This window comes from Phascolarctos cinereus, unplaced genomic scaffold (assembly GCF_003287225.1).
Source record: "Phascolarctos cinereus isolate Bilbo 61053 unplaced genomic scaffold, phaCin_HiC Scaffold_2;HRSCAF=192, whole genome shotgun sequence".
Taxonomy (NCBI): Eukaryota; Metazoa; Chordata; class Mammalia; order Diprotodontia; family Phascolarctidae; genus Phascolarctos; species Phascolarctos cinereus.
Genome location: NW_027555625.1, coordinates 371,699,775 through 371,723,889, shown reverse-complemented (window position 1 = coordinate 371,723,889; position 24,115 = coordinate 371,699,775). Strand labels below are relative to the sequence as shown.

The 24,115-nt window shown below is 33.5% G+C and overlaps 1 protein-coding gene across 1 annotated transcript; it reads right to left on the bottom strand.

Annotated features, from left to right (window-relative positions):
• Positions 1–396: 396 nt before the first annotated feature.
• Positions 397–22,925, bottom strand: MATR3 (matrin 3). The gene is given in 16 exon segments (XM_078150458.1): positions 397–1,476; positions 3,338–3,459; positions 3,913–4,282; positions 5,031–5,409; positions 5,498–5,541; positions 5,992–6,123; positions 6,710–6,831; positions 6,834–6,879; positions 8,907–9,032; positions 10,171–10,296; positions 11,358–11,410; positions 11,636–11,748; positions 12,053–12,094; positions 12,732–12,793; positions 17,060–18,144; positions 22,849–22,925. Coding segments are annotated over 15 exon segments (2,697 nt in total). The 5' UTR covers positions 17,969–18,144; positions 22,849–22,925; the 3' UTR covers positions 397–1,425.
• Between the last annotated feature and the right edge of the window lie 1,190 nt (positions 22,926–24,115).

Genomic DNA, 24,115 nt, shown 5'->3' with positions numbered 1-24,115 from the left:
CATTTGTTAGTTATGAAAAATATTTTCACCAATGGCCCCTCTACACTCTTAACCATATATATAATAAACATTTATTTAGTGCTCATTATGTTCTAGTTATTAAGATAATTAAATTTTCAACTGTACTACTGAAGCATGGCAGCCAAACACTAGCTTTTCATTATATTCTCACCAATGGAATTTTAAGCTCAAAAAATAATTTTAACATTAGAAAAAAACAGATCCAGCTATGAAACTGGGACTATAATTCAACAGCACCAAAGAAATGAACATTTTAGTAGCAGACACACCCAGTTTTAAGAGTAGTAATTCAACTAAAAGCATGCAGAGGAAGAGAAAGTCTATGAATAAGCCACATGACATATATTGGTTAATATTCCAAACATATATAACCAATTATTGTTGCCTAGGTTTGTTTATTGGTAATCACTTCAGTAACTTGAATCCACAGATATAAGCAGTATATAATCAGAAAATTACAAGTAAACACAGATTATACATGCAAATTTCTGTTCACAAAGGTCACAAGTGCAGGTACATTAATTAGAAGCGTGCTTCTGGGATTATGATCAAACTGTTTTAAAATGTAGATATGTAAAATTACATTTAAAGAATATGAAGAGATGATCTACACACTTCAAAAATCAAATGTTGCTTATACCAGAAATGTATGACAGCTACAGGATTCAAGTAACAAGCAATAAGAGCTCAAGAAATTAATACTGGTCAAAGAGAATGGGATTTTTTTTGTTTTACATTTCACTGAAAATACACCAACTACATGAAGAAAAAATCTAGTAGGAACTTAGAAAAAAAATTACAAAATTTAAAGCCAATTACTTAATAGTTTTCTAACATCTAAGTAACAGCAATGACATTAAAAGAAGCTGCACCTGCATTTTTAATTTGCCAACTTTACACTTAAGGACGTTTCCAGAAATGAAATACAACTAAACAACGTCACACTCCAAATGAAAAATCTGCTAGGCTCAGATCAGAATGTGGAATGTTTCAGATAAAATTAACAAAAATACAATGTAAGTTTTTTGTTCTTTATTGAATGGAATCAAAATGACAATTCTTTGAAGCTGGAAACTAATAAAATTTCATTTCTTTGAAGGTTACTTTTCTTCACACATCCACTTTTTTCATAACGGTGCAAAAGTTATCTGAGTGGCTTGAAGAGCCAATCTCTACAAAGCACTTCTGTCTGTCGCCATTCTCATAAAAGAAAAGTTATTCTGCATTAACTTAACTGTATATGCATTTTTATTGTAACACTTAACACACGAACAGACTATTTTTCACTAAAACAAAAGAGTACAATATTTTCTTCTACTAACTATCTGTACTGCGTTTAAAAAATGTTAACGTTAAAAACAAAGAACCACTTTTCCTTGGAAACCCTTAAGCGTCTTGCACATCTTAAGCTTCTTTCTTTTGCCTGCGATCTTCTGCCAATTTATTCAGAAATTTCTGGGGGAAAAAATAAAACCAATTCAGGGACATATAATTCTATCTAAATTAGCAAGATTAGAAAACAATTGTAAATTATAACTGATTTTTGGACCTTAATGTATAATTTAATACATCTCTGTAACAGGCTTTTGCAGACTAATGTAACCGCTGTAAATACTGAACAAATGGATCAGGAAAACACAGCTTTATTAATGTATTGTGATGATCAGAAAGAGAAAGTATGAATTTAATACATTTCAATTGATCAGTACCCTCAATTTATAAGACTGATGAACATGACACAAAAAATGAAGAGGAAAGTAAATTAGCAGCTCCTTGAAATATAAAATTATTTCAAAACGTCCAGACCAATACACCAATTTATCCACAAGATTAGGGGTGGGGAATCTGCAGCTTCAAGGCCACATGTGGCCCTCTAGGTCCTCAAATGAGGTTCACTGACTGAATCCAAACTTCATAGAACAAATCCCCTAAATAAAAGGATTTGTTCTGTAAAACTTGGACTCAGTCAAAAGGCCACAAGTTCCCCACCGCTCCACTAGACTAAGCTATAAACAAAAAATTATTTCACAGGATGTTTGTCCACACATACATATCAACCAAAACCTGTAGTAACAAATGCACTGTAACAAGAGACTACAAATTTAGAAAGATTTATCATATAAAATGAATGTCAGTGTTCCCGTCACTGCAAAAACTCAACATATAGTATTGTTGCAAATACATGCCAAACTTTATCTTGAAGTCTAGCTTACACAATAAAAATCTAACTGTGGACTTACAACATCTGGTTTGTTTCAGTGTGTGCTTATAAATTGATGCAATTTCCTTTTTATTAGCTCAATACTGAAAATCAATTTTCATTCTCATAATTTATAGATAACTAATGAAATCCCATTGAATTGGAACATGAATAAAATTTAGAGGCATTTCTAAAATGCCATCTTTTTTTAGCCAGAAAATTCCAATTCTAACTTTAAACTACAAAACACTTGAGGAAAACTTCCCAAATAGCATTATTCAATAGATACTAACATAATTACTCTTTTGGTAAAGCTGTGTGAAAATTCATCCATTTTAATGATAATTGAATTTCCAGTCAAATTAACAAGCATTTAAAGTTTATGTACCAGGTTTTCCTCACTACCAGCTACAATTTTAAAAGAACCTCCTTCTCTGTATTTTCCCCCCATGGTTTTTTCCTTTTAGTGTGTTTCTGCACATATATAACCTATAATCAAATTGCCTGCCATTTTGGGGAGCAAGAAAAATTTGGAATTCAAAATTTTAAAAAAAAATGCTTAAAATTGTCTTTACTTGTTATTGGGAAAAAATAAAATACTATTTAATATTACTTAAAAAACCAAAAACCTTTGATTTCAGATAATTGCTTTCTTTGATTTTGTTAAAATGGAACATTCCTAAATTTGGGTTCCTCTTTATTTGCTTTCCTAGTATAACAATTTGATTTTTTCATGCCTTTGAACAGATCTGACAACACACAACGTTGGAAAAGTTCAACATTGCTATTATTTCAAATCAAGACATGACATTAAATACTGAATGAATCTTTCAATGTTAGTTCCTTTGACAGTATAAAAAGTTTTATATATAAAATTTCATTTTTGGGCTGACCAGTCTACTAAGACTTCCTTTAGCTTATGAAATAAAAAAAAACAAAATCCTTTCATTGTACAAAGGTTTTAGAACTGTTTTACAAGGTCTTAATTAGATTTAGCAATTTCCATATGCTAAATTTCACTCTATCCCAGATAAAGTCAGCTTATGTCTATAATTAGCATTTCTGTTTGTTAGTCTCTCACCCCAATTTTCCTTAACTTCTAAGAATTTGTTTTACCTTTAATTTCTGATAATGAGGCAAGCTGCTGCAGTGAGTATTTTTTGCAACTTCCTCATTTGTGTAGAAGAGAGAACAGAGTTTACAGTAAAATCCTGTCTTGGGTATCACATAGTCCACGCCTTAGAAAAAAACACAAATAATCTCATCAACAGATTAATTTAAATATTAAGTTTGAAACAAAACATTTTATTATTTAGCATTATCCAAATTAATATTCAAAATTACACTGAGAATGCATTTCTTGTGAATAGATTTCTTCAAAACAGCATAAAGAAAATTTATCCAAAAAACCAGACACATAGCATGAAGTCCTATACAGCTTACTGTTTTAACATCTCAACTAAAAGGAGACTGGATTAATGCTAAGACAGCAGTATAATGCAGAATTAAGTTTTGAGACTCTTGAGCAAAGACAAGTTTACAACAATAAACAGTATGTGTATTTATGTGTAAGACAGATCAGAACAAGGAAAAATAGACAACAGAAATAAAACTCTTCTAAAATATTCCCTGCATCATTTAAGAATACTTTTATTGAGCTAACATGTAATTTAGAAAAATTCACTTCTCACCAACAGGAACATTGGGTTGATATGGTCCAATTCTATACTCATCTGGGATATCCTCCCTCTTAATTTCGTTTTCACCATCTGTATTTTCACTTGTCTCTTGGTTCGGATCCATTCCCTCAAGGTTCTCGGCAGATTCGGCACCTCCAGGCTCTGTACTGTCTTCATTTTTAATTCCATTTTCCAACGATCCATCATTCTCCTGATCAAGTTCCTCCATCTTGTCCACCTTAATTTCAACCAAACTATCGTCATTTTTGTCACCAGATTTAATTGCCATTCCCGATTTACGAAGTTTCTGAAGTTCCGAATCTTCCTCATCACCAACCTCATCTAGAGTGACAAAACCTTCCATACTCCCTGGAAAGCGACGCTGTTAAGAGAGACAAAGTTTACTCTGCAACAGTTAGTTATCCTGCAGCATCCCTTCCATTTGCATTTACTTAAAAAGGAAGGGAAAAGCGTCTTTTTCTTTCCTTCCTTGTCCTTTGGAAAAAAATTGGACAACTAAGCTAAAAGCTTAATTTAAATGGCATGTTACAAGCAAGTAGAAGCTGTAACACACCGATGCTACTTTTGTAGGGCAATGACTTTCTAAGGATATAGGGTAAAATTTTGTTTGACTCAGTTCCTTAAACTTCCCAATGCCTTCTTGTATTTTTCACCAAACCTATTTAAATACATCCAACCTTAAACTAGGGCTAAATGTAAATTATCAAAATATATACAGTATATATAAGCGTGCAGTTATTTTGGCACACCATAGGTGGAAAAAAATGGATCTGGACTATATATGATTTGAATTACCCCAAATACTTAAAGTACTCCATGTAGATGACTTTCTAACTAACCTTTGTAAGCTACAATTGCTCAGAATATACAAATTGAAACAGCACCCTTTTATTAATGCAAGTTATAAATTGCTACCACTGATTTGAAGAATGCCACTCTTGATACGCAAAGAAGTAGAATAGTATGTTTTCTTTTCAAAAACTGCATTTAAGATAATTTCTAGAATTCAAAAATAGTGGACACAGCAAAATGTCTAAATTTTCACCTTGAAGTTTTAAAATTAATTTTCCTATTAAAACTAAAATATGGAAAAACTAAAAAAAAAATACCTTTTTGAGTTTTTTCTTTGCTGCCGCTGAAGAACCAAGACTCATTTCCATTTTTTTCAAGGCTTTTTCTGAAGGTTCTTTTTTAATATCAGCAGCCACATCACCTAAATTAGCAAGGTCAGTTTCATCCCCCACTGAGCTGCCACTTTCTAGCAGTGCAGCTGCTTCTTCTTCATCTACAAGTAGCTCATCTTCAGATTCAAGAAGCAAACCAGGTTCTTGCTCTGCCTGTTCATCTTTTATATCTTTATCAGCATCTTCACTTTGTTTCTCTTCCTGTTCTTTTCCTTCAGCTCCACTATCACTCTTCTGGCTGCCATCAGTCTTGGACTTTTTATCACTTGGAGAGTCTTTGCCATCTGGAGAGTAAGATCTCTTTCTGCAATGGAATACTCCTCAATTACTTTCTAGTCAAATGTTTCAAAAAACACCAAAATACATTCTACATGTATTTGAAATGAACTTACCGAGATTTATCCTTCTTTAACAGATCAATTCCTCTGTTAGGAATCTATTTGAAAAAAAAGTTAATCCAATTAAGATCTTATAGTTAGTGAACTAATAATTCATATATGACCATGGACTAGTAATGTCTTCAATAGGTGAATTTAAAGTGCTTGATTAATCCCTATATATAACTTAAAATTCATACTATTTTATTTAGATGTGTTGTCCCTAGCGCTACTGATGTCAACAAGGTCATTTAAAACCTTGTTGATGTTATCTCAGAATGTAAGGTCTCTTTATTTTTGCTAACAACCTGGCATTTGGTGAGGTGACACCCCCCCCCATCCAAATAAATCTACTCCCAAGTATTTGGTGGTCAATTTTCATTTCAAGGGTAAGGAGAAAGGGAATATAATAGGGAGACAAGAAAGTCCATGAATAAAAAAGGCAGGGACACCACATTGTTTTAGGGTTCTAAATTGAGGAAGAAAAATTACCAGTAAAAAAAACATACCCGCAACACCAGTTTTTTATATTTCTCAGATAAGTCAACCTTCACGTATCGGCCCTGGAACCAAAGTGCCTTTTTTGCACAGTGCTCGACCATGGCCATAGCATCCTCTCGGGTCTCCATTTCTATGAAAGCCTAAGGAAATTTTGAAAAAGAATTAAGGAACACTAATTCCACAAAAACACCCTGCAGCACCCATTTTGTAATTAGACAATTCTTTTAAAAAATAAAACAATTTCATCTTTAAATATTTAACAATTTTTTTATTTTAAATGACAGTCTATAGGAGCCAAGAGTACGTAGGCCCTAGTCTCAACTTTCCATTACTTAGTTAAGTCCCTTACACTCTGTGTGGGCAACAGGTTTTCCTTCTGTAAAATGGGAATACTGTCCTCACAGATTAGATAAAATGAGATACATAAAAATATATTTAAAAAAACCACACATGCATTTTCTAAATTAACATTTCTACAGTGCTTCGAGGATTCCAGACAATTTCTTTCAGTACAGTATTAAGGCATGTTATGCAAATACTATTTATTCCCCAATAAAGAAACTATACCGTTCAGGAGATTGGCTTAGGGAAAATCACATACTATCAGAACAGGGATTCAAAATCAGATTTTTCCTCACAACCAGTTTTTCCCCCCCATTATACAACACTACCTCTTGAGTAAAGATTACTCTAAAAGTACAATTATAAAATCATTCATTATTGTACCTGGCTCTTCATCCTCATTAATATGTAATTCTTTATCTTTCCATAGGGCTCAGCAAGTTTGATGACGGCACTGTCAGAATAGCCAGAATGGGGCAAGTTGCTGAGATGGATCACCCGTCCAGCTCAGGCTTCTGTTCAAATTTCTGATCAGGTTTCCCGCCTTCAGGTTTCTTTAATTAAAGAAATAAGAAATAAGTCAACTATGCTGACCATGAAGTTAACTTTTTGTAAATTAAGTCAATCCACCAACCAGCATTTAGTAAACAATTTTTATGCCAAGCACTTGGCTAGGTTGCTGAGGTCACACAAAAAAGATATAGTCCCTACAGGGAAGACAACATACACATACAATGTTATTTAAGATATAAACAAATGGTGTGAGTGTGCATGTAGGAAAATCAGGAAATGCCTCAGAGATATTAAAAAAAAAAAGCTAAGGGATTCTAAGCATTGTCCCTAAGGGAAGAGTACATTCCAGGCGTGGCAGAAGACAGTTTATGAAGAAAAGATACTAAACAAAGAACAACAAAGCAAGTTCAGTGTAGAATACAGTATTGGGGGTGGGGGGAAGAATAAACACTAAGCATCCACTATGTGACAGGCACTATGCTAAGTACTTCACAATCATCCCAATTTCATAGTTGAGGATACTAGCAAGCAAAAACTAAGAAGTAACTTGCTCAAGGAATCACAGTTAATAGTGTTCTTATCTACTGTGCTACCTAGCTGCCTCCAGAGGGCTAGTATAAAACACTTCAAAAGAAAGGTTTCTAACAGCTTAAATGCCAAACATTGGCATATGAACAGGGAGCCAAAGAAGGTTACTGGGAAGAATGACATACATGGTCAAGACACAAGTTGCTGCTTTAAGAATACCACTCTGGGGGAAAAAACAACTCTGATATCTATACAAAGAGTAGATTGGATAATAGAGAAATTCTAGGCAGTGAGATCAATTAGGATGCTATGGCAATAAGAATTCCTGGAATGAGAGGTGAACTAGGGTGGTGGCTACGTGAAGTGAGCGTTTGGAAAGGATGTGGAGATTATAGAGCTAATTAGAATTGACTAGACTTCGCAAATGACTGAACATGGAAGAGGGAATGAGAAGTTGAGGATAACCCCAAAGTTACAGACCTGAGTGACTAAAGAGATGAACAAGTTCAAAAGGATTTTTGTGGGAGGAGACCAAGGGGCAAATGGCATGTAGCTAAGCGTAAAGATAAGGAATTACATTTTGGATATAGTGAGTCTGAGATGGGACATAGTTCAAAACATCTAAAAACAGGTACTGAAAGATGTCACTGAAAAATAGGAGACCATATGAGCCAGCTGTATAGCAATGACAACTGTTATACAACGATAACTCAATCTGTGGGCGCTGATGAGGTCATTAAGAGATTCTAAAACATCCACAATTACGGGCTGTGGATGATGCCCCAAGAAAGGAGAGACTAAAGGATAAGTGGCAGGAGAACCAGAAGAGAGCAGAGTCATGAAAACCTATAAAGGAGAGGTTGGTCAGTGTCATTTGCTATATTAGTCAAGAAAGATTAGGTTTACAAAAAGACCAGAGGATGGTGGAACTAAGATGCCTGTAAACTTTGGAAAGAACATTTTTAATTGCTGATGAGGTCGCAGGAGATAGACTATAAAGGACTGAAAAATGAAAAACAAAAAACAAAACAAACAAAAACAAAATGGGAGAAAGTGAAGGTAACAGATCTAAAAAGCTTTGGCTATGAAAGGGAAAACGGATCACTTAAGAGGATGGTGTCAAGTGAGCGGTTTTTTTAAAGACAGAAAAAATATGAGCATATTTGCAGGCATCAGAGTATCAGCCAATAGATAGGCAGAGACTGTAAACTGTGTATTAGAGAAAGAGATGGTGATAGAAGCATTCTAATAGAGGAGCTGGGGGAGGGAGGGGAGAAGAGATGAGATCAAGTATGCAAGTAATATGGTACTGCTGAAAAGGGCCACCCTTCCAAAAAGTGATGTAAAGGAAGAGAGAAAAGGGAATTAGTATTTATGGTTTTGGGGAGGCAGAAGGAGGAAATGACATGATGGCAAATACTACCTTTGTTTTTCTAAGTAAAGTATTCATGAGATATTTAACTAGATTTTATACAATGTAATCTTTGTGAAGTAATTCCAACCACCTGTTACAGGTCACTTTGACGGGGAAAAAACATACCTTTATTCTTTTATACTTCTGGGATAAATGGACTCTTACTGGTTTGCCAAATACTAGTGCTGGTGTGGTTGTATAATAGTCCACTGCAGCCTGAGCATCTTCTGTGGTAGACATTTCAATGAATGCCTGAAATTAAAGGAACAAGTAATTTCTAAATATCCTAGATGTACTACTTTGTAAAAAACCTCCCAGAAATACCTTACAATTTTGTTCAAAGGTTATTGTTTAAATCCATTTTACATATATATACATATACATATACTATATATATACATATATATATATATATATATATATATATATATATACATATATACATATATATATATATATATATATATATATGCCTGAACAATATAGCAACGTTTTGGTAGACAATTGTAATAATTCTAGAAAGTTAAATTCCAATTATAGAATTAACATTTCATATTTGTAAAGTACCTCACTTGCAACGCTCCCATAAAAATAGTGCCAACATTATTCTCATTTTAATAGGAAACTGAGGCTCAGAGAATAAATTATTTGCCCAACACAATATAACAGGCAAATACTGCAGCCAGGACTAAGGCACAGGTTGTATACCTCCAAACGCAAAGGTTCTTTGTAAAGATGCTATGCTTCCTCTCAGACAAGACCCCAATAAAACAGAAAACAAGTCTATCACCACTGAAAGGGTAAAACAGGCTTCACACTTTATCCTTTTGGAAATACAATGAAAATTCGTGCTTACGTGTAATAATTTCGTAAAATGCTAGTGAATGCTAATAGAAATCCTAATACAACATATAAACCATTTTTTCTTATAGTACATCAATTTAAATGACTTAAGTAGAATTAAGATCTAACCTCTGAATTAAATCAGATTATTTATGTAGTAGCATAAGTACTGTATATGAAGTGCTTTCCTAACAACCAGCCTGCAAAAAATATAAGCCACATAAATATATTTGTTTCCATTCTATGGTTGGGAAATCTAAGGTATGAAGTGACCAGGACTTGTCTATACTCACATATGCCTGAGGAGCCAAGGACAAACCACTTTCTTCTGATTCTAAATCTAAAATTCTTTTTGGTTTCACTAATAAGCATCTATTTACTACTATTCAAGGAACACAGTCCTTAATCTAATAGGGCTTATAAATTTAATAAGGGGGTAAATGCACTTTGTAACACAAAATAGCTAAGAGGTTAAAAAAGACAGGTACACTGCTGCATTCATTTCCTGCCTTCATTCCAAAGAGTTTAAAAATGGTTTAAGCCTCACCTCGTTGATTTTATTTAAGATCAGATGGTTTGAAATTACTCCAAATGGTTCAACCAGCTGCAAAAGTTGGTATCTCAAGTTTTTCCCCCGCTGAAAATCCATAATGTGAACAACTCTGCTAGTTTCCTATAAATAAAAAATAAAATGTGTAGGCCTCAACTTAAATCAAAATTACATGGCACAATACCAGAATAAAGTAATTAAAATAATAACCATCATAAATATTTTAGTGAACTTAAAACTCACATAACACAATTCTAGAACATTTCTAGTATTTTCTTATAAGTAAAATTAATTTATACGCAAATGTAACAGTGAGCATGAATGGCATTCCCTTCCAGTTTTCTAGATATGTGATCCTATGTATACAAAAACAAAGTCAATTTTTACTTGGCCACCGAATAAAAGAATCTATGATTCTTTGTACCTTCAACAATTTTTTAAGAAAATTATAATCCTCACAAAAATTTAGTCCAGAAAAATATCTGGGCACTGACAAGTACCATTGCTTCTACTTCTGGGGCAAAATTTGTTAATACCTTTAAAGTGAAAATGCTCAGATTATGTAAGCTGATGACACTACCTTAAGGATAGGACAGATGAAGTAACTGCTTTAACTACATTAACTGCTAAATTGTCATTATGTTTCTATAAGTTTCTTATTAATTCGGAGACAGATGAAAACAGTGGTTTTATGCAATACTACGTTTTATATAAGCCAGCTTGCAGATGGAAGGGTGTGGGATAAAGAAATATAGCCTAGGGGCAGCTAGGTGGTGCAGTGGATAGAGCACCGGCTCTGAAGTCAGGAGGACCTGAGTTCAAATCCGGCCTCAGACCAAACACTTGACATTTACTAGCTGTGTGACCATGGGCAAGTCATTTAACCCCAATTGCCTATAACAAAAAAGTATAGCCTATATATTTCTAGAAAGCTATATATACAGCATATTTCCCTGCAAAATGGTGATTTCAAACAGGATTATCTTTATTATCTTTCATTGGTAACATGTTTTTAAAATTTGCTTTTCTGCCTCTTTCAGTTTCTAAGTATTTCTCCATACAATTAACCAAGATTTATATGCACAAGAAAGATTTATTACTTCAGAGACTGAAGACTAAATAGTTGGCATTAACATTTTAAATAACCCCAGGTCCATGTAACACATTTGAAATTTAATACTGACCATTCTGCCCTTTTGCATATGTCTTGGTCCTTGCATATTTCCATTTCCGGCACCTGTAAAAGAGGGAAAGTAATTTTTAATGTTTTAACTATATGTTCACATAAAGCATAACTGGTATATGCACCCTGAATGAAAGGGAAAGGTGATCCAGGATAATTTTAAAAATTAGCAGTCAATTTTTATCAGCCATATAAATGACATTTTAATTAACCTTTCCTCTAGTTGGTATTCTATTAGTTCACTTACTGTCTCTTTCACCTAATGATTTAAAAACATACCCATATTTCCTCTTGGTCCAACAGGTGGTCCCCCAAGATGGAATGAGGGAGGAGGGGGCCCCAAAATTCCTGGTGCTGGGTTTGTAGATTGCTGCAACATGAATGGATCTCCCCTAGAAATATGAACACATTGAATATTAAACCCTCCAAAATAATACTGGAGTGATTTAATAGTTATCAGGAATGCTGTAATCTTTATGGACAATCAAGTAGAGGAAAATCTTACTCTAAACCATACTAACTTAGAATAGTATAGTTATAAATCAACAAATGATCTGAATCAAAAATGGACCTGTATTTTGGCAATGAAACCATTCTTTAATATTTCTAGGAGACCTTTAAGTATTTTGTGAAATATAAAAACACGCTATACACCTAAACTACTTATAATAATAAACAGTATTGATTTGCACTTACATTCCATGTCCAGAATCATTGTCAGGATTCCATTCTGGATAGCTTAAAAAAGAACAAAAAATTACATTCAAAGCAAAATCACTGGTTCTGCTTTACTTCATTCAGATTAGTGGAAATTATATATTGTGTTTACAAGATATATATAAAATTTATCCCATTGGTAACAGACACTAAAAGAATTTCAAACTTACCAAAATGAGTAAGGGAACAAACTTGGCCTATGCTACCTGAGATTTCCGATTTAGGCTGAAAACTTAAGGTAATAAACATTTCCCCTAAAGTATGACCTAGCCATGTGAAAAGTAGTAAGACCCTGGAATAGTCCATGCTCTTCACTGGTAGGATTCTGTTGATAATCATTAGGCTTGAATCTATTCCATATATTAAAATGGATACCTAGAAACAGCTTTTTCATAAAATTTCCCCTAGGAATAAAAAGGCTTAATAATAGTTTTTTCTATACTAGAAATTCAATAGATTATTTAATACAACAACCAATCAAGCATCTTAACTGTTAGTTTTATTATCTCATCTGTAGTTATCTATTTCAGTAAGCGACAACACACAAAATTCTGCATAGCTATAATAGAATGCATTTTAGGTAAACGACAAAAATCTGATTAACTGCTGTTCTTTGTGTCATAAATAAGGATGCTTAAGAGATATTTCAAATTCCTACATTTCAAGAAGAAGTTGGCAGCGTCGACTGTGTGTTGCTCCATTGATGTGTTGATTCCACTCCTGCAGCAAAGTAAATTTGTAGAATTAACAAAAATAAAGTTAAAATATTCTCAAGTGAACCAAAATCTGGAGCACTAAACATTCAACATTAACGGTCACATGATAAAACCCATTGTCTTTTGGCATCTGACCTACCATCACATGAATTCGACAACTTTCCTGAGTTCTTCCTAGAGGTTTGATCCTGCCCTCAAATATCTTATGCATATTCATGGATGAAAATTTATAGCTTGGTCAACAAAACAGGTGGCCTCTGGAAAAATGGCTCTTCCTAGTAATTGTAGACAATGACAGGAGATTCTGTTTTTTATAATTTTAGTTAGAGTCTAGTTTAAGGCTAAAAAAAAAACTCCCTCGATTCATAACATGTTTTGAAACTCCTATATACTAGGGAACATAATGGAAGGAATTTTTAGAAAACTTGTCAAAGACTGTCTTTTTATGGTAAGCTAAGGACGATCTGTCTACCATTTTTTACATTCTACCTAATTTCTTCATTAATTCAACATATAAGTTATGACTACTTTTTTACCCCCTTTTCTTACACCTGGGTTTGACCCCATCAAATCCTTATCTTACAGTGAAATACTAATGGACTGTCATTTGGAATTAAAAATTTAGTTAAGGCTATCTATCCCTTTAATTACAAAACATGTTTTTTCTCAAAAAACTACATATAAAACTGAATTTTATAACTTAAATCCCAATTTTTCAGAGACATTTTCAAAACTTGAAAAATATTTCCATAAAGACAAAATGGGAAAAGCAATACAGTACAAGAAGGAAAATGATGAATTTTGAATCAGGAGCTGTGAAAACGTGAGCAGTTCACTCATCTATAATTGAAGAGTTGGACCAAATGACCTCTATGAAAAATATTGCCACTGGCAGAACAGGCATAAATCTTAACAGGAAATTTTTACATGTCTTATTTACTTATACAATATGATTATCCGTAAATTAAAGCAGCCGGTAAGCAGGATTGGAGGAGAGTAGGGGGAGGATTCACCAACCAGGCATTTTATCTACACAAACCTACAGTAGATGAACGAACATACAGAATGCCAATATTTTTTATGCAACTTCCCCACTCAACAGCTAACACAGGGACAAACTTCCAGTAGAATTAGCAAATTCCATGCAAGTGAAAAATATGACTGTCTCTGACCTAGCCAAATTTTAAACCTAAGAACACATGTTCCTTAACCATGATCTAAAAAATTCTAGCCCCAAGTTTCAGGAGAATTCTGCAATCAAATTCTGAGGGCTGGGAAGAATCTCTAAATGAATTTTAGATTTAAATTAATTTTTTCTGATTCTTAATCAAAATTAATGCTGAGAAAAGGTAGAAGTACCCTGATGTGTCAGATTAATGGAGTTTATATAAGGATCTTGTTTTAAGGTTTAGATGTGACCTAGGCTAAAAAAGACTATATTAAGTATCAGTGCTCACCTATACCAGAGACAAATGGGAAGCCTTTTTAAAGAACTGAGGAAAATAAAGAGCAAGAACATGAATGGTGCTGAGACTGAAATGGAAAAAGTTGCCCAGAAAACATCAAAGAGGGATGTGAAAATTGTATTGCTTAAGCTAGCATGAAAAAGAAATAGTATGCTGGCAAGAAAAGAAACATGACATTTAAAAGTGAAGTTCTGGAATACCCTCCTCTTGAAGGAAATAAAAACAAAAACACTTTCAAACATTACAAAGGAAATCTTATAGTGACAAAAAAGTTATCTTTTCTACTCAAAATTTGTTTTCTAATTCTTTCAAACTTTGAATGATCCTGCTTATTATTTAAAGCCACCACCAAGCTATGACAAATTTTTCCAGAATATGCAGCACATATAAAAGGGCAGGATTAAACATTTAAAGCATGATCCCCTAACTGCTTCATCTATGATACAGAAAACTAATGTTGATACAAAGGTATGTTACAACATGCCTTGATACAAGTCATGTTCAATACAAACTAGAAGCATAAGAGAATAAATGCTTTTAATAATACATAAAAATTGGCAACAAATTTGGAGAAAAAACTAAGTCAACAATTTAGATAGCTTTTGATTTTTTTTTCAAATTCACACATTTTGATAGATTACAAAAGCAGGTGGGACACATGGTTTGTGATTTTTAGCAATGACTGATAAAGCTATATCCCTTTGTGTACTACTTATTTAAAAAAATAGGAATTCTTATAATTTGTAATCCTTAATTTAGATTCACTTAAGAAGGTAAGTACTTAAAGAACCAAAAGGTGCTAATTATTTCGGTAAAATGCCAACATATAAAACACACATTTCTTTAATCTAAGTTTCCTCACACATTCCTTTACTGCATTGTCCTGTTCTATGTACCAGCAGCAAATTTCCATTTACTGCTCTATGTGCAGCACAAGGGGTAAAAGGAAGCTTCCAAATACATGCAGCTTTATGTATTTGTAGTTCTCTTATCAATTGCCCTTAATAACAGCATTAGCAAAAAATGATGAAGCAGGCTCTAAGAATATAGTGTAACTGGCAATTATCCTTGGGGTTTAGAGATCTTTTATTGATTTTCATCTTTAGCACCCTGAGGAATAAATCTAAGAAACTTTTCCTTCACTGTATCAACTCACAATAAAACTCAAGGTCTAGTATGGATCACTGACCCTAAATTTAAAAGTTTCATTAAGAATATACAAGGAATATTTAACAGCAGGGGAAAGGGACGTGGGGAGGGGGTGGCACCTAGTGTAGAATAGAAAATGCTGATTTAAGCATTTAGAATTAGCATTCTGGAGGGAAAACCACAACATCAACCAAAATTTTAATACTGCTACAAAGTAATTTGGTAGTTTGAGATATACTAGATTAGTGAAGACTTTTGGGTATTTTACCTAGTTAGTAGTTTAAAGAACCTTCATATCCTTAAAATAAACACACTCAACTGGTTAATTTTAAAGTTTAAATTTCCGAAGTGCTCTGTAAATTCAAGTCTTTCAGATCAAATTCCAATCGTTTTAGTGTTGTAAAGTACCACCCCTTATCTGGGTAAACCAAAATTCAGAGATTCAAACAGAAAGGGAGAATATGGGTGATGATAAGTAGATTTTAAAGTTTGCTTTTAATAGAAGTAACTTAATTTGACTGGGTAATTTTGATTATTTAAAAATTAATATTCCTTTTAAATGTTTTAATGGAATAGATGTGGATAGGAAATGACACTTTTAGATGTTATTCTAAATTCAATTCTTAACAGCACCATGTTCCCTGAAAGTGGAATGATCTTATATCAGACCAGGAAAAATTGATGGTCAGAAATTATACATCAAGGTAGGAGTGCCCTTAAAATCCAATTGTATTATATTTTGAAAATAGCGAGAATGGATAAAATTGAAAAAGTTGAAAGAGAAAGGACAATGTGTTCAAAAAAGGCATTTTGAGTAAGTTGCCATTTTGTCAGATGTGAATGATAATTAAGCAAACAGAGGAGAATTAGATTTTTTTTGGTTTAAAATGAATATAATAGAAATCTACACCTAAACCAGGTAAAGAATATGCTTACTAGGAACATAGAGCAGGATACTGCAGTAGCTGATTGAAAATTCCAAGTTTCTAAAGGGATAGATGCAACATGGGATAATAAAAAGTGAATTTTGAAGTGCTTAAGAAAAGTGTGGAAAAGGAGAAAAAAAATGATGACAAATTTCAGCCATAGTATGAGAGTTTGTGTTAAAGGAAATTAAAAGTTAAGAATGAACTAATCTAAAATATGAAACATACTGAAGCAAACTCCAGGGCTCTACATTAACGCTTTCCCTTAGCCACGAATAAGGAAAAAAAGAGAACTGTGCAAGAACACATCTTTACTATGTAAATTCAGCAATCAAGACAGATGTGGAGAGCTGAAATCAAGCTTCCTGAATAGCACAGGACACAGACTGCAAAAAAATATTCAAAACAACTCAACAAAGCAGATAAAAAAAACCTGCTTAAATGTATGGTTAAGAGGAACATATAGATGCAAAATGCCAACAAGATATCCCAGTGGATGACAGCTCAGTGGCCAGAAGTAATCTAGGCAAACAGAATATATTAATGTAAAGCCCTGGTTTAAAATGCTCAATAACAATTATCTTCCAAATAAAGCAAGTGCTCTCAAAAGTATATAAAACTTTTAGATCAACTCAATGTAATCAGACTATCGAAAGAGTAAGATATAGGTAAAAACAGATAGGTACTACAATGTAAAGGAAATTAGAAGTATCTGTTGCATTAACTCACCTTATTAGAATGAACTGGCATATCACATATAGAGCACAGATGGGGATAACCCTTCGGTAAGAATCCATGGAAGTCTTCAATATTGCTACTTGGAGGAGCGCCTCTCTTTTTCTCAAAGAGAGATCTCTCTTGTAAAGGACCAGGACCACGACCCATTCTCTCATACTCACTGTCAAATTTATGATAGTTATGTGAGGGCTCACCATAAAAAGATTCATCCCTACACCTTTCTCCATCTCTTAATCTGTCATCTTCATAATCCATTCTGTCATAATAACCAGATTCTTGAGAACGACTTCCATGGTCATAATCAAGCACTGGGTTGAGACTAGGACCACGATCATCAAAACTATCTCTTCTAAAGTGCCTTTTTTCTTCCCAATCATCCCTAGGTACTCTGTATGGTGGCTCCCGTGTAGCAGATCTGCCATCTCTACCATAACTCAATGAAGGGCCTTCTTCAGTTCTCCTCCTTTTAAGTTGTAGAAGGATCTGGGGCAAATTCTCAGGAGTAATCTTGTCCTCTGGATAACGACTCAGTTCATCTAAGTCTCTAGCAGACAGACCAAAACTGGCCAAAATGTTACTGGCCTGGTCCGCATCTCCACGGTGTTGAGAAGACAAAGGGAGTGGACCTCTACTTCCAATGTTAAATATAGATTGCAAATTATGGGAAGAAGTACTAGCAGAAGACAGTGCACTATGAGATCCTTGTTGATTCAATGAAGAACTCATTCCAAGATTCATTAAACTAGCAAGGCGTGCAGTACCCTGGTTCATCCTTCCAAGAGATGCTGGCATACTTAAAGACTGGGTAGCAGCAGCAAGAAGGCCTATTCCTGCAGATAGGTCACGCCCATGACCTTGTGAGTCCCTACTGAGAGATGACTGCTGGAATGACTTGGACATTGTAGAACTATCTCTTGTCTACCTTATGGATCAAAAAAAAAATGTTTTTAAAGACGGCCAAAAAGAAAGCTCAGACTAGAAAGCTAGTTAACTTTGCTTCAAAAATGGTAACGCCAAGAAAAAAGGATCAATAAGGACTGTAGATTCTTCTTCAAGCTGAGAACCAGCAGACAACTCTGTAGAAAAATAAGCAATTTTAGTAATAAATCCCTTTAAGCAGATGCAGTTTTTTTTAAAAAAAACATGCATCGTGTTGATTTAAAAAAAAAACATTTAAGATCTCAAACTTACAAGGCTTTCATTACATATCTTAAAACAGATTCAAGATGTACCCAGAACCTATTTTTATGGAAAAAAAAAAAGGTCATCTGTCAAACTAAGCTTTTAACTATTAAAAGTGAATTTCGTACTGAATTTAAATGAAGTGCTGGATCTCTGCATGTATCTAAATTTTGGTAAAATAATCTAAGATGGGTCTCTTCTTTTAGAAGAATAAATAGGCACCCTATATGATGCTTAAGTTCCAGGAGAAAGACTACCAAAAAATAAAGTCAGAAAGTCAAAGATGAATCTTGTTGTATACTGTTCTGAAAATGAAACCTCTAACACTACAGGAAAGGACCAGACCAAGTAACCAAAAGTAACTGAAGCTTGGGTAACAAGTATCTATCATAAGAGCTAAGAACAAATACAATAGGAGTATGCAGCAAAATTAATTTACCGAGGTGAAGACAGATGTGAACAAGAAAAATAAGTTATTTCCTATTTTAAAGATCTCTCCCCACATTTAAGTCACACTGCTCTTTGTGCCTTCTTGCTGCCAATTCTACCCTAGGCTGTGTTTATTCTTATAAAGTAAGGAGAAAAGGTAGATTCCCAAGAAAAAACCCAGCATAGGAAGTATATAGGAGATCCAGGAAAGGACACTTTTCCCAAGTTAGCATTAAACAAAGCTCACATGATGCTTGGGAATTACAGCACCTCTAGGAGCTTCAAAATAGAGGAAATGAAAAGGAGATCTTGAATGCTCAGAAATCCCATAATTTTTTTTTCCAAAAGATTATTTTTTCCTGGAAAAACTAAATTATGAATACTATCTCTTCCCAAGAGTTCTTCTTCAAACATGGATGATGATGTTGTCATTTCTTTCCCTAAACTGATGCCATCTTCCATCTCAGAAGTGATTTCACAGTAACGTAAGAATTTGTAAAGCACTTTGGTGTGAGTCACTTAAAACAATTTCACAGTTCAAAGAAACACATCACAAGTAACTTTAACTAAATACCGATGGCTTTATACATCACAGTAATTTATATATATATATATATATATACACACACACATAAAATAAAGCCTGAAGTTCCACAGAGTCAAGAAATTTCTTCCTTACACGAGTACTGCTCAAGTAGATACATGAACACTTTATCAACCACATACCTATATAAAGATATATAAATACTTCAAAGTTTTATAAATTAAAAACTTCAATACAGTTAAAAATCAAGCAGTAGTGTTAACTAGTCACTAATCTATTATTATAGGACAACCTACTTTGGCTAATTTCAATGTTAGACCAAAGCTAGATATATACTGTATGAATACAGTAGCAGAGGAAGGAAAAAATGGTATAGAAAGAAGAGATTTTAAGACTAGATAAAAAAAAAGGATGTAGCAAAGGTAAAGAAGAGACACAGAAAGGCTATCAGAGGTGGCTTGAGTTACAGAGAATGTTCTCACATCAAAAGAGATGAATTTGAGAAAAAGACATTGAAGAAATCAATGCTAGATGAGATCCACTAGATATATGAATTAAGTTTTAAAACAAGAGACAATTGTTTAAAAGGAGGTGTCAGTAGACGTTGAGATGAAAGGGATAAGATAATTTCCTTAATCTGTTTTAAAGTATGCAGACAGTTATGTATGATTTTTTTAAAATGCCAGAATAGTAGCTGAACTAATTAATTTGTATGTGTAATCACAGGCAGAACCCTTTTTACATCATTCATTTATACATGTGTAACAGAGCACAATTAAAAGGGGTTTTCATTGTCAAAATTTCAAAATATTAAGAGCAACATTAGTTTTAGCCATGTGCTTTAATTCTAGCATTAAATGTATTGGTAGTTCAATTTAACAAATTTGTTAAATAGATAAATTTCCCCTCAAGGTAATCATGTGGCTTGACCACTACAGGAGCCTGCCACATTTTCTAAGAAATAAAATAAAAACCAACAGCTATCTCTAATATTCATTTAAAATATATACATATATATATATAATATATATATATATATATATAAATATTTATTTCTGCACGGAACTGCAGAGGAGCTATGGATCTGCAAAAAGAAAGTTAAGTGTTGGAGGAGGCAAAAGATGACAAACAGAAAATGGATGCTGAAATAACTGAGAAAAAGAACAAGACACGAAAACGATATTGAAGTTCCATGAGAACTTATGCTCCCATAAACAGTAGCCTTACATACTTATAATCTATTCAAGAAGATAGCAATTCAAAGTGCAATACCGTATATAAGTGCTGCCATAAGATTTAAACCTCTATCAAAACCAAAAGTTGAACCAAACTTCTGTTATTTTTTTAAATAACTCTAGTAATCCAGCCACATAATACATATTGTTGAAAAGTACATTAATGAAAGCATTTCTTTTTAATAGTTTTTTTCTTGACTGGACATTAAGATAATTTAAAAATTAAATTAGAATGAAAAGAAATCTAATCAACTAGTGTTTTGTTAAAATAAAAGATTACTATTTTCAAATTTACCAAATACTATAAACATCAAAGTTTTCATTCTATTAAATGCCATCACTATATATATGTATATACATATATATATCAATCACTAAAAATAAATTTTACAATTTTCCAAGGCAACTATTAATTGTGCTTTTCAAATATCTGCCAAAATTGGAATATCTAATGTCCTGCCAACATAGTAAACCATCCCCACATTTGGAGTAACAATTACTAGAGGAAAAAGGCATTTAGGAGAAATTATTGAAATAGACATTTTAATGAGATACAAATTTTCTCATGATTTTTTTCTTTACTAGAAAAATAGCTATGATACACATTATTTTGAAATGATAAAAATGTTACCTTACACATATTAATTTTAAAATCTGGTTATCAAATACATTTGTGTACTTTTAAGATACATCCTTTTATCCTTTTAAAAAGGAGACACTTCTGAAATCTCATACATTTTCAGAAAATATAGTTACTTCTTTTCCACATTAAAAGTTTGCATTAACAGCAATCTAACATCAGAGAATATTACAAGTTTTCTCTAATAGTTGAATCTCTCAAGAAAATGTACGGGGGTACTCCATATATAGCACAAGGATATACTCATCATTCAAATTAAGGATTACTGAAAACAAATGTTTTTAAACAAGCTTTGTTGCCTTAGAGGTAAAAATGTCAGATGTGTAGTGGTATATTCTAAACATAAATCGGTAATTTCAAAAGAAAAGCTTGCTAGAGCATTTCTGGAGAGCTTCCTTAAATCTAACCCTTACTGTATTATGTATGCTAAGAGAATAGATTAAACCATTAAGTTATTGAACAAGTATTTTTATTTTCTAATACTGAACTGTGGTTTCTAATAGTATCTTCAGCATTTGAATTACAAATTATTTACAAGCATTTCAAATTTTCTCAATGCTCTTAAAATCCCTCTGAGTTGCTAATTTTTACACAGATCAAAACACATTTTGAAGATAGTCTAACCAACGATTAGAATATAATTGCAAGAATGCCAATCTAGTCGGCAGAGTAAGAATGTGCTTACAGTGTTACAAGTTATAGGTACCTAAATAAATCAGCTGTGGTCTGTCTTCTACTGCAAGAATGAGAAATGACCAATTAAACAAATCCTTTGAAAGGGTTGCTGCTTGATATATGGAGTATTCAACTTCATTTCCTGCTCAGGTTACCAATTCAAATCTATAATCTGGCTCCTTTTCAATTCATTTAAAAGGTTAGATTGTTCTGATTCATTTAAACTGATTATCTTTCTATATTTATATTACCTATATCTCTATAATACATAGAGATATAATATAGATATATATCTATATCATAAATTTTTTAATTGTTTTTGTAAAAATTATTCAAGGATCAAAACCTTGAATTAGTCATCAGATGTTCAATCAGAAATAGTCACAATATGTGAATTTTAATTTTAGTAATGCTTTTTGAAAGCAGCTTTCGGGGGCAGCTAGGTGGCGCAGTGCATGGAGCACCGGCCCTGAAGTCAAGAGTACCTGAGTTCAAATCCAGCCTCAGACCAAACACTTGACACTTAATAGCTGTGTGACCCTGGGCAAGTCACTTAACCCCAACTGCCTAAAAACAAACAAACAAAAAAAAAAAAGAAAGCAGCTTTTACTAGTTTTTCTATTGCTAAATGGTTTATAATTCTGGGGGCTTCCCCCCCCCCCAATTTTTCCTTTTCTTTTTTTTTGGATGAAACTCAACTCTCAGTTTGAACCACATTAGAACCTTACACCATGAAGTTCTCAAATACCATTACCACAAGCGTCAGTATTTCAATATGGTACATACCTTAGAGTGAATTTTAATGTGGTATTCATTTTTTTAAAATATGAAGATCAAATTAATTCACAATGAAAATTCTTTGGGGATAAAATCCTAGAGCTTTGTTCAGAACATAGTTACGTATAGTAGCAATATATAGATACACACACACACACACACACACACACACACATACACACACATTATGGTACTTTACAATGACAAAATTTGTAATTTAATACATCAGGCAGATTGAAAAGCTACCTAAAATTTAAAAATATGCAAGACTATCGCTCTGCACATCCATCTGACAGACCTGGATTCAACTTCTAGCCCACTTCTTGATCCTTAGGCCAGTGATATATAAAGACTGTTGCAGAGTGCATTCAGCTGCTGAGAAGATAAAAAGCTTCATGTTAATCAGTTGAAGGTATTTCTGTTCAGACTAGGAACAACTTTTATTCTTTTACAAAAAATTTCCAGAACAATGTAATAAGGCCAATGACTTTCACATCGGGTACTGAATGAATTTCAGATAACAAAAAAGAATGAATGCAAAGAATCCATAGCAGAAAAAGAATTTTTCTCCATCTGAACCATCACAAAATAATCAACTATCCTTTCCCACTCCAAATAATTTCTCTAATTTCCATCAAATTCCTTGGAGGTTGCCTCAACCTTTCTTTATCTTCCAGTGACACAGCTCACTAAGCACTCTCCCCAAAGGTCTTTTGTTCTACCTTTCCAACCTTTCCCAAGGGATCTGGGATCATTTCTATGCAAATGGCTTCCAAATTCACAACTCAAAACTCCAAGGCCACACCAAACTTATTACTAAATAGCTACAGTTCTCCTAGACTTCAAACGTCCTTCCTCCATACCCCAATTAATGTATTTTTTTAAAAAATTCTCCCCCCTCCTCAGAAAGCTCTATGCTTCTTTTTTCCTACTATGGTATTACCCTTTTCTATTCTCCCAACCCGAAAAATTTGAGATTATGTTTGCTTTTCCTTCTCCTTCATCCACGTGCGGCATCATGATGGACAGAGAAGGGAAGCACTATTACAATAGTTGGAAATCCTGCCTTTGATAATTACTACCTATGTCACCTCCGCCGCTAGGTGGCGCAGTGGATAGAATGCTGGGACTAAAGTCAGGATGACTCCTTTCCATGAGTTCAAATGTGACCTCAAACACACACTAGCCTGGTTCCTCATCTGTAATATGAGTTTGAGAAGGAAATGGTAAAACACTCCACTCACTATCTTTGCCCAGAAAACCTCAAATGGTGTCACCAAGAGTCAGACACAAATAAACAATAAAAAATATCTCTTCAAGCAAGTTATAACTTCTCTGCATATCAGTTTCCTATTTGTAAAGTAAACAGATGTTAGATTAGGTAGACTATGAAGTCTCTATCTGCCCTAGATGAGACTAAATCCTATTAATTTCTTCAAAAACATCTTTTGGGCTGGTGAGGGTGAAAGGGGGAGGAGACAGAAAAGGATGAAAAACCGGGAAGACTTGTATGAACCAATGCAAAATGAGCAAAGCCATTTATGTAACAACAGTACTGTAAAGAA